Source organism: Pseudophryne corroboree, chromosome 6 (genome assembly GCF_028390025.1).
Source record: "Pseudophryne corroboree isolate aPseCor3 chromosome 6, aPseCor3.hap2, whole genome shotgun sequence".
NCBI classification, from domain to species: Eukaryota; Metazoa; Chordata; class Amphibia; order Anura; family Myobatrachidae; genus Pseudophryne; species Pseudophryne corroboree.
Genome location: NC_086449.1, coordinates 408,886,926 through 408,898,972, shown reverse-complemented (window position 1 = coordinate 408,898,972; position 12,047 = coordinate 408,886,926). Strand labels below are relative to the sequence as shown.

Sequence of the window (12,047 nt, the reverse complement as noted above, 5' to 3'; positions counted from 1 at the left end):
GACTAAATAGGGTCTTTTGTCGGGAGAACTGCCTCTCTCCAACTTAAGTGCCCCGCGTGATGCTGTTTCCCCAGGTTGGGTGTGCGCGACCGCCGGTCATCATACTGACACCGGAATACTGGCAGGAAGGGGGGTGAGCGAAACAGGCCCCCTGCGGGCTCGGTGGCGAGCTGAGCTCACCACAGGTTCTATTCCCACTCTATGGGTGTCATGGACACCCACAAGTGGAAATAGTCCCTGCTAGTCGGCATGCCAACTGTCGGGATTCTAAGGAAGCGGGATATGTAGTGGGAGGCATTGTGACCCGCGGTCACATACGGGCAGATGTATTAAGCCTGGTGAAGTGATAAAGCAGTGATAAGTACCAGGTGATGACACACCAGCCAATCAGCTCCAATATGTAACTGACAGGAACTGACTGGCTGGTGCATTATCACCTTGCACTTATCACTGCTTTATCACTTCTCCAGGTTTAATACATCCGCCCCATAACTACATCCCATTTCCGCCGCGCCTAGGGCAGAGATCAGCATCACAACGGCACTTTTGTCGGATTTCTTCTCGCACCCTTTCGGGACTGCAGGAAGAAATCCTGTCGTCGGGTTGTCACAGTGCGTTGTAATGAATAGCCCCGGGAGCTAATTCCTGACGCTATTCAACTCTCTCAGAATTGAATCAAGCCCAATGTGTTACACCACTTTTCCACTGATAAAAAAAATCCCAGGTTTCTGCACATGAATGCACAAAATCCTGGATTGTGACAGTGCAAAACCAGGACCTAAGAATTTGCCAGGCTGATAGACAGTGGAAAAGGGGTATTACTGACTTCTTGTGTCAAACTTAAATGTTTTCATTAAGTATTCATGCAGCTTTATAGATGGCCCTCACAAACCACTATATTTTACATAGGCTAATACTACTGTTGGCATCAAAACCTACAGTCCATTTGACCGTCAGTTTATATAGCAGGAACTCAGACACTGAAATAGCTAACATGGGCAATAATAAGAATTTACTTACCGATAATTCTATTTCTCGTAGTCCGTAGTGGATGCTGGGAACTCCGTAAGGACCATGGGGAATAGCGGCTCCGCAGGAGACTGGGCACATCTAAAGAAAACTTTAGGATCACCTGGTGTGCACTGGCTCCTCCCCCTATGACCCTCCTCCAAGCCTCAGTTAGGATACTGTGCCCGGACGAGCGTACACAATAAGGAAGGATTTTAAATCCCGGGTAAGACTCATACCAGCCACACCAATCACACTGTACAACTTGTGATCTGAACCCAGTTAACAGCATGATAATAGAGGAGCCTCTAGAAAAGATGGCTCACTACAACAATAACCCGAATTTTTTGGTAACAATAATTATGTACCAGTATTGCAGACAATCCGCACTTGGGATGGGCGCCCAGCATCCACTACGGACTACGAGAAATAGAATTATCGGTAAGTAAATTCTTATTTTCTCTGACGTCCTAGTGGATGCTGGGAACTCCGTAAGGACCATGGGGATTATACCAAAGCTCCCAAACGGGCGGGAGAGTGCGGATGACTCTGCAGCACCGAATGAGAGAACTCCAGGTCCTCCTCAGCCAAGATATCAACTTTGTAGAATTTTACAAACGTATTTGCTCTTGACCAAGTAACTGCTCGGCAAAGTTGTAAAGCCGAGACCCCTCGGGCAGCTGCCCAAGATGAGCCCACCTTCCTTGTGGAGTGGGCATTTTAAGATTTTTGGCTGTGGCAGGCCTGCCACAGAATGTGCAAGCTGAATTGTACTACAAATCCAACGAGCAATCGTCTGCTTAGAAGCAGGAGCACCCAGTTTGTTGGGTGCATACAGGATAAACAGCGAGTCAGATTTTCTGACTCCAGCCGTCCTGGAAACATGTATTTTCAGGGTCCTGACCACGTCAAGCAACTTGGAATCCTCCAAGTCCTTAGTAGCCGCAGGTACCACAATAGGTTGGTTCATGTGAAATGCAGAAACCACCTTAGGTAGAAAATTTGAGGACGAGTCCTCAATTCTGCCCTTTCAGAATGAAATATTAAGTAAGGGCTTTTATATGATAAAGCCGCCAATTCTGACACCCGCCTGGCTGAAACCAGGGCTAACTCGTCACTTCCATGTGAGATATTTTAAGTCCACAGTGGTGAGTGGTTCAAACCAATGTGACTTTAGGAAACTCAACACAACATTGAGATCCCCAAGGTGCCACTGGAGGCACAAAAGGAGACTGTATATGCAGTACCCCTTTTACAAATGTCTGAACTTCAGGCACTGAAGCCAGTTCTTTTTGGAAGAAAATCGACAGGGCCGAAATTTGAACCTTAATGGACCCTAATTTTAGGCCCATAGACAGTCCTGTTTGCAGGAAATGGAGGAAACGACCCAGTTGAAATTCCTCTGTAGGGGCCTTCTTGGCCTCACTCCACGACCCGGACCATTTGTCCATATTTTCGCCAAATGCGGTGATAATGTTTTGCGGTTACGTCTTTCCTGGCCTTGACCAGGGTAGGGATCTTCAGGATCCGGCGTTCAACCGCCATGCCGTCAAACGCAGCCGCGGTAAGTCTTGGAACAGACAAGGCCCCTGCTGGAGCAGGTCCTTTCTTAGAGGTAGAGGCCACGGTTCGTCCGTGAGCATCTCTTGAAGTTCCGGATACCAAGTCCTTCTTGGCCAATCCGGAACCACGAGTATAGTTCTTACTCCTCTCCTTCTTATGATTCTCAGTACTTTTGGTACGAGGGGCAGAGGAGGGAACACATACACTGACTGGTACACCCACGGTGTTACCAGAGCGTCCACCGCTATTGCCTGAGGGTCCCTTGACCTGGCGCAATATCTGTCTAGTTTTTTGTTTAGACGGGACGCCATTATGTCCACCTTTTGTTTTTCCCAACGGTTTACAATCAGGTGGAAGACTTCTGGGTGAAGTCCCCACTCTCCCGGGTGAAGGTCGTGTCTGCTGAGGAAGTCTGCTTCCCAGTTGTCCACTCCCGGAATGAACACTGCTGACAGTGCTATCACATGATTTTCCGCCCAGCGAAAATCCTTGCAGCTTCTGCCATTGCCCTCCTGCTTCTCGTGCCGCCCTGTCTGTTTACGTGGGCGACTGACGTGATGTTGTCCGATTGGATCAATACCGCCTGACCCTGAAGCAGGGGTTTCGCTTGACTTAGGGCATTGTAAATGTCCCTTAGTTCCAGAATGTTTATATGAAGAGATGTCTCCAGGCTTGACCATAAGCCCTGGAAATTCCTTCCCTGTGTGACTGCTCCCCAGCCTCGCAGGCTGGCATCCGTGGCCACCAGGACCCAGTCCCGAATGCCGAATCTGCGGCCCTCTAGAAGATGAGCACTCAGCAACCACCACAGGAGGGATACCCTTGTCCCTGGTGACAGGGTTATCCGCTGAAGCATCTGAAGATGCGACCCGGACCATTTGTCCAGAAGGTTCCACTGTGCGTGGAATCTGCCGAATGGGATTGCTTCGTAGGAAGCCACCATTTTTACCCAGAACCCTTGTGCATTGATGCACTGAGACTTGGTTCGGTTTTAGGAGGTTCCTGACTAGCTCGGATAACTCCCTGGCTTTCTCCTCCGGGAGAAGCACCTTCTTTCTGGACTATGTCCAGAATCATCCCTAGGAACAGAAGACAAGTCGTCGGAACCAGCTGTGATTTTGGAATATTGAAAATCCAATCGTGCTGCCGCAACACTACCTGATATAGTGCTACACCGATCTCCAACTGTTCCCTGGATCTTACCCTTATCAGGGAATCGTCCAAGTAAAGGATAACTAAAATTCCCTTCCTTCGAAGGAATATCATCATTTCGGTCATTACTTCAGTAAAGACCCGGGGTGCCGTGGACCATCCCTACGGCAGCGTCCGAACTGATACAGTTCTGTACCATAACCTGAAATACCCTTGGTGAGAAGGGTAAATTTTGACATGAAGGTAAGCCTCCTTGATGTCCCGAGACATCATGTAGTCCCCTTCTTCCAGGTTTGCAATCACTGCTCTGAGTGACTCAATTTTGAATTTGAACCTCTGTATGCAAGTGTTCAAAGATTTTAGATTTTAAAATCGGTCTCACCGAGCCGTCTGGCTTCGTTACCACAATAGTGTGGAATAATACCCCGTTCCCTGTTGCAGGAGGGGTACCTTGATTATCACCTGCTGGGAATACAGCTTGTGAATGGCTTCCAAAACTGCCTCCCTGTCAGCGGGAGACGTCGGTAAAACAGACTTTTGGAAACGGCGAGGGGAATACGTCTCGAATTCCAATTTGTACCCCTGAAATATTATCTGAAGGATCCAGGGGTCTACTTGCGAGTGAGCCCACTGCGCACTGAAATTCATTGAGAACGGGACCCCACCGTGCCTGAACTTGTAAAGCCCTAGCGTCATACTGAGGGCTTGGCAGCGGCGGAAAAGGGTTTCTGTTCCTTGGAACTGGCTGATCTCTGCAGCCATTTTCCTCTCCCTCTGTCACGAGCAGAAAAGAGGAACCCTTTTGTCCGCCTGCCAACCAGGACTGCGCCTGATAATACGGCGTCTTATTTTGAGAGGCGACCTGGGGTACATCCCCTCTTTTAAGGCAATACTTCCAAATGCCGTTTGGAATCCGCATCACCTGACCACTTTACTGGAATAATTGGACAACGCACTTATACTTGATGCCAGTCGGCAAATATTCCGCTGTGCATCCTGCATATATAGAAATGCATCTTTTAATTGCTCTATAGGCAATAATATACTGTCCTTATCTAGGATATCATATTTCCAGTCAGGGAATCAGACCACGCCACCCCAGCACTGCACATCCAGGCTGAGGCGATTGCTGGTCGCAGTATAACACCAGTATGTGTGTAATTACATTTTAGGATACGCTCCTGCTTTCTATCAGCAGGATCCTTAAGGGCGGCCATCTCAGGAGAGGGTAGAGCCCTTGTTTTTACAAGCGTGTGAGCGCTTTATCCACCCTAGGGGGGTGTTTCCCAACGCACCCTAACCTCTGGCGGGAAAAGGTATACTGCCAATAACTTTTTAGAAAATATCAATTGTTATCGGGGGGAAACCCACGCATCATCACACACCTCATTTTATTTCTCAGATTCAGGAAAACTACAGGAAGTTTTTCCTCACCAAACATAATACCCCTTTTTTTTGGTGGTATTCATATTATCAGAAAAGTGTAAACTTTTTCCATTGCCTCAATCATGCAATGTGTGGCCCTATTGGAAATCACGGTTGTCTCTTCACCGTCGACACAGGAGTCAGTACCCCTGTCGGCGTCTGTATCTGAGGTAACGGGCGCTTTAGGGCCCCTGTATGAGACGTCTGGACATGCACAAGCTGAGTAGCCGGGCTGTCTCATGTCAACCACTGTCTTTTATACAAAGCTGACACTGTCACGCAATTTCAACAGTACATCCACTCAGGTGTCGACCCCCTAGGGGGTGACAACACTATTTCAGACACTCTACTCCGTCTCCTCATCATTTTTCTCCTCATACATGTCGACACCAACGTACCGACACACAGCACACACACAGGGAATGCTCTGATAGAGGACAGGACCCCACTAGCCCTTTGGGGAGACAGAGGGAGAGTTTGCCAGCACACACCAGAGTGCTATATATATACAGGGATAACCTTATATAAAGTGTTTTTCCCTTTATAGCTGTTGTATTGTTATATACTGCGCCTAATTTGTGCCCCCCTCTCTTTTTTAACCCCTTTCTGTAGTGTAGTGACTGCAGGGGAGAGCCAGGGAGCTTCCCTCCAACTGAGCTGTGAGGGAAAATGGCGCCAGTGTGCTGAGGAGATAGGCTCCGCCCCTTTCTCAGCGTCCTTATCATCCTTTTTCTGTATGTTTTGGCAGGGGTTAAATGCATCCATATAGCCCAGGAGTTATATGTGATGCATTTATTTTAGCCATATAAGGTTTTTTTATCGATTTATTGCGTCTCAGGGCGCTGCCCCCCCCAGCGCCCTGCACCCTCAGTGACCGGAGTGTGAAGTGTGCTGAGAGCAATGGTGCACAGCTGCGGTGCTGTGCGCTACCTTATCTGAAGACAGGATCGTCTTCTGCCGCCGATTTTTCCGGACCTCTTCGCTCTTCTGGCTCTGTAAGGGGGACGGCGGCGCGGCTCCGGTGACCCATCCAGGCTGAACCTGTGATCGTCCCTCTGGAGCTAATGTCCAGTAGCCTAAGAAGCCCAATCCACTCTGCACGCAGGTGAGTTCGCTTCTTCTCCCCTTAGTCCCTCGATGCAGTGAGCCTGTTGCCAGCAGGTCTCACTGAAAATAATAAACCTAAACTAAAACTTTCACAAAGAGCTCAGGAGAGCCCCTAGTGTGCACCCTTCTCGTCGGGCACAGAAATCTAACTGAGGCTTGGAGGAGGGTCATAGGGGGAGGAGCCAGTGCACACCAGGTGATCCTAAAGCTTTCTTTAGATGTGCCCAGTCTCCTGCGGAGCCGCTATTCCCCATGGTCCTTACGGAGTTCCCAGCATCCACTAGGACGTCAGAGAAAAAATAATAGCACCAGAGCAGAGCTGCAGTATGCCATCAGGCCTTGGTTTATAACAGAGGTGGGGAACCTCAGGCCCACGGGATGTATAAGGCCCGCGGAGCCTCTTGATCCGGCCCGGCCAGGCTCACCTAACCGAGGGAGACAACGGGCGCCCCATAGTTCTGATGAGCGGGAGGCCAGGCGGAGGGCAATGGTCCATGGTCCAGAAGCAGGAGCGGGGCTGGTGAGTATAGTGTTTTGTTTTGTTTTTTTCCATTTAATGTATGTGTGTAAGCAGCGCTACTAGGGGGCATATCTAATCAGGCATAACAAGTGACTGGGGGTTTATCTACTGGGGGCAGGCTCATTTTTATGTTGATAATTTTTATATGGCCCTGAAGAATGTTCTAAATATCCAAATGGCCCTTGGTAGAAAAAAAAAAAAAGGTTCCCCACCCCTGGTTTATAAAGTGAAATGTCACCAACAGGTTGCATGGGATATATAGGTTACCTGAAGTTTTTCATATTCACCAGATTACAAAGTCATTCACACAAGTACTGTGACAGTGACTGCAACTGTGCTGCCGCTCACATGGGGTCATCTGCTAAACAAGCTGCTGTCCCTGCACCAGTGTAGTACCCAACGCAGAACCTGCATAAAACGTATGCATCCTGCGAATCTCCAGCAATTACAGCATACTGGGTCTTACAGTTACACAACAGCTGGAAAGTCACAGAGCTAGGGTGACCCATGCTGTGCAATTGTTAACCCCAGCTCCTCGTATGTATACGCGGCTTCCACTTCCGCTCATACAGACACTTTTATATTTAACTAAACACCCGCAAACGTTAAACACGTCCCGTGGATAACCCCGCAACGATTGTCAGCCATTGGGGTGAAGTCACCAGCGGGCACGGCTCACGGGAGCAGGTGGCGGCCCGGCCACACACGAACGAACCCAGCGGCAGCAGCGAGGAGGAGGCAGCAGGCGCTACAGCAGCAGCATTTTGTATCCCGCGCGCCAGTGTCATCATCAGCAGCGCGAGACTCACCTCCACGCGCCGCGGCCATCTTGTCCCCCCGCCAATCAAATCTCCTTCTCGTGACGTCACAACCCCGCTCTCTTCTACTCCTCGGCCAATCTTCGAGCACTATAACCGCCCGCAAACGGAGCACGCCCTAACGTCACCCGGGGCGGGCACTGCAGGGCGGTCCGGTCGTGTCTCCCAGAAAGGAGGAAGCAGCTCCTTTGCCGCCAATATGTCCGGACTTCGGTTTCTTACTTTGTAGTTGGAATAAGTAATGCTTAGTCGGTGTAACGCTGCCCAGTCATTGCTGTAGCTCCCGATCAAGCCCCTGCTATGAATAACACTACATGACCCTGAACGGAAAAAAAACCGTTCGCATGTACGCAATTAACAAAAAGAGCTGAATCTTTCCTGTATGTGATGTCCAATTATATTCACATAGGTACGAATCGAACATGCTCGTATGAGTGCCTATTCCAAAGCTCCCGTTTGCGAGCACTGACGGCCCTTACCTTTAACATACGTCCCTACATGACCCTCTCCAGGAGGGACAGAACGCTCTGCTCCTGGACTTCCCTCTTAATTTACGATTGCCATCACCTGTGTTGAACAGGTTAATAGATAAGAAAGGTGTTACCCCACAGGTGAGGGCAATCATACATTAGGTGGGAAGTCCAGGAGCAGCGCATTCTGTCCCTCCTGGAGAGGGTCATAAGCAAGAACTGCACTTTTAACTGCAATCTTCTTAATCCGAGAAATCAAGATTTGTGTTCATTAAGATAAAAGAGCCCATTTATTATAAGGTTTGAAACTAGGCGATATGTTGGATCTCGCTGACCGGCCTGATATACTGTATGGGGCACATCATACAGATTTATTAAGCTGTGATATATTGCACGGTGATAATATACCAGCTAATCATCTGCTAACTGCCATATTACAGGCTGTGTTTTAGAAATTCCAGTTAGGAGCTGATTGACTGATACTTTGGGGGGCATGTACTAAGCAGTGATAAAAGTGGAGGTGGCCCATGATAACCAATCAGCATTGATGTAACATTTATAATTTGCATACTATAAAAGTACACAGAGCAGCTGATTGCTTGCCATGGGCCACTTCTCCACTTTTATCACTGCTTAGTACATGTCCCCCTTTATCACGTGCTATTTATCATTCTCCAAGGCTTGATAAATCTGGGGCACTGTGTGTACAAACCAATCGCACAGATCATTCATCGCGTCTCCTGATTTGCCTGTACTGCAGCTATATCTGAAGATATCTTTAACACCACCATGCTTCTAGATATGACCATGATAAAGCGTGCAATCGTGTGCTATATAGTTCAATGAGTACAGCTGACCAACATCATTCCATCGGTCGTGCTATATACCACGATCTGGGATAGTCTAGTAGCGTGTACTCAGCTTTTGATATAGTAATTATAATCTCATACCCTCCAACATTTTACACACAAAAATCAGTACAAATTAGAAAAAGGGGTGCCTATTTTCCTATACTTTCAATGGAAGTTTGGAGAGCCAAAAATTGGTACAAACCATAAAAAAAATGTACTATAACTGCTAAAAAAAAAAAGGTACAGTTGGAGAGTGTGTAATCTCTTACTGCTTTTAGCTTAGCAGCAATAAGAAATCATGTAGCACAGGATTCTAGGGATGTGTAAAGTGATTGTGGATGCATTCACTTTACTTTGAGCTACAAGGCTCCTGGTGGCATGCTCTAAAGATGAGGTTAGTGAGCAGGGCCAAGCCCCAGATGGCAAATTTCACAATATAGCAGCCCCTACAGAAACCTATGAGAGCTGCTTTTGAAATCAGGAACAGTGCCATAATACATCCAGGGGATGCTTACATTTCTCTTATGTCCTAGAGGATGCTGGGGACTCCGTAAGGACCATGGGGTATCGACGGGCTCCGCAGGAGACATGGGCACTACAAAGAACTGAATGGGTGTGCACTGGCTTCTCCCTCTATGCCCCTCCTCCAGACCTCAGTTGTTTCCTGTGCCCAGAGGAGACTGACTGCATTACAGGGAGCTCTCCTGAGTTTCTCTGAAAAAATAATTTTGTTAGGTGTTTTATTTTCAGGGAGCATTGCTGGCAACAGGCTCCCTGCATCGTGGGATTGAGGAGAGAGAAGCAGACCTACTTAAGTGATAGGCTCTGCTACTTAGGCTACTGGACACCATTAGCTCCAGAGGGAGTCGGAGCGCAGGTTTCCCCTCGCCGTTCGTCCCAGAGCCGTGCCGCCATCCTCCTCACAGAGCCAGAAGATAGAAGCCGGGTGAGTATAAGAAGAAAGAAGACTTCAAAGGCGGCAGAAGACTTCAGATCTTAACACTGCGCGCCATTGCTCCCACACACAACACACACGAGCAGGCACTGATGGGTGCAGGGCGCAGGGGGGGTGCCCTGGGCAGCAATATAAACCTCTAGGACTGGCATATAAGTATATATAGGCTGCGGAGGCAGTAGTTATGAAAATCCTCCGCCAGTTATACAAAATTGAGCGGGACCGAAGCACGCCGCTGGAGGGGGCGGAGCTTGGTCCCACAACACTAACCAGCGCCATTTTCTCCACAGTGTATTGCAGAGAAGCTGGCTCCCCGGACTCTCCCCTGCTGAACACGGTGACACAGGGCTGAAAAGAGGGGAGGGGGCACTTGTAAGGCACAGTGAGTGTATTACACAGATAATTATATATAATAGCACTATATTATCTGGGAATTTGTTTCCAGTGTCAGTTGGCGCTGGGTGTGTGCTGGCATACTCTCTCTCTGTCTCTCCAAAGGGCCTTATTGGGGAACTGTCTCCATATAAATATATCCCTGTGTGTGGGGGGGTGTCGGTACGAGTGTGTCGACATGTCTGAAGCGGAAGGCTCATCTAAGGAGGAAGGGGAGCAGATGATTGTGGTGTCTCCGTCGGCAACGCCGACACCTGATTGGTTAGACATGTGGAATTTTTAAATGCAAATGTGACCTTATTACATAAGAGGATGGACAAAGCAGAGTCCAGGGAAAAAGCAGGGAGTCAATCCATGGCTTTGACTGTGTCACAGGGCCCTTCAGGGTCTCAAAAACGTTCTCTATCCAAATAGCAGACACTGATACAGAAACGGATTTTAACTCCAGTGTCGACTACGATGATGCAAGGTTACACCGAAGGGTGGCCAAAAGTATTCATTATATGATTATTGCAATAAAAATTGTTTTGCATATCACAGATGACCCCTCTGTCCCTGACACGAGGGTGCGCATGTATAAGGAAAAGAAACCTGAGGTAACCTTTCCCCCCATCTCATGAGCTGAACGAGTTATTTGAAAAAGCTTGGGAAACTCCAGACAAAAAACTGCAGATTCCCAAGAGGATTCTTATGGCGTATCCTTTCCCTGCACAGGACAGGGTACGGTGGGAATCCTCGCCCAGGGTAGACAAGGCTTTAACGCGCTTGTCCAAGAAGGTGGCGCTACCATCTCCTGATACGGCAGCCCTCAAGGATTCTGCTGATCGCAGACAGGAAACTACCTTAAAATCTATCTATACGCATACGGGTGCTTTATTCAGACCGGCAATAGCATCGGCATGGGTATGTAGCGCAGTTGCAGCTTGGACAGATACCTTGTCAGCTGACATTGATACCCTAGATAGGGATACCATTTTATTGACTTTAGGTCATATTAAAGACGCAGTCTTATATATGAGAGACGCTCAAAGAGACGTTGGGCTGCTAGGTTCAAGAGCCAACGCCATGGCGATTTCTGCTAGGCGAGCCCTGTGGACCCGCCAATGGACGGGTGATGCCGACTCAAAGAAGCATATGGATGTTTTACCTTACAAGGGTGAAGTTTTATTCGGGGAAGGTCTTGCGGACCTGGTTTCAACAGCTACCGCGGGTAAATCTACCTTTTTGCCTTTTGTTCCCCCGCAGCAAAAGAAAACTCCGCAATATCAGATGCAGTCCTTTCGGTCGCATAAGGCCAGAAGAGGTCGGGGCTCATCCTTCCTCGCCAGAGGTAAGGGTAGAGGGAAAAGAACGCCTGCTTCGGCTAGTTCCCAGGAACAGAAGTCCTCCCCGGCTTCTACTAAATCCACCGCATGACGCTGGGGCTCAACCTGAGGGAGTCCGCACCGATGGGGGCACTTCTTCGACTCTTCAGCCAGGTCTGGGTTCGGTCAGACGTGGATCCTTGGGCGATGAAAATTGTATCCCAGGGCTACAAACTGGAATTCAAAGAGGTGCCCCCTCGCTGATTTTTCAAGTCGGCCTTGCTAGCTTCTCCCCCAGAGAGGGCAGTAGTGTTAGCTGCAATTCAAAAGCTGTGTCAACAGCGGGTGATTATCAAGGTTCCCCTAGTCCAACAGGGGAAAGGGTACTATTCAACCCTGTTCGTAGTCCCGAAGCCGGATGGCTCGGTCAGACCAATTTTAAATCTAAAATCCCTAAACCTGTACTTGAAAAGGTTAAAAT

General features: G+C 48.6%; 1 protein-coding gene across 1 annotated transcript in view; it reads right to left on the bottom strand.

Moving 5' to 3' along the window:
• Window positions 1-7,766, bottom strand: part of SUV39H2 (SUV39H2 histone lysine methyltransferase) — a 115,090-nt gene extending 107,324 nt beyond the window's left edge. The window contains exon 1 of the mRNA XM_063926914.1: window positions 7,585-7,766. Within this exon, the coding sequence (XP_063782984.1) occupies window positions 7,585-7,603 (19 nt within the window). The 5' untranslated portion in view covers window positions 7,604-7,766. The remainder of the gene's footprint in view (window positions 1-7,584) is intronic.
• Between the last annotated feature and the right edge of the window lie 4,281 nt (window positions 7,767-12,047).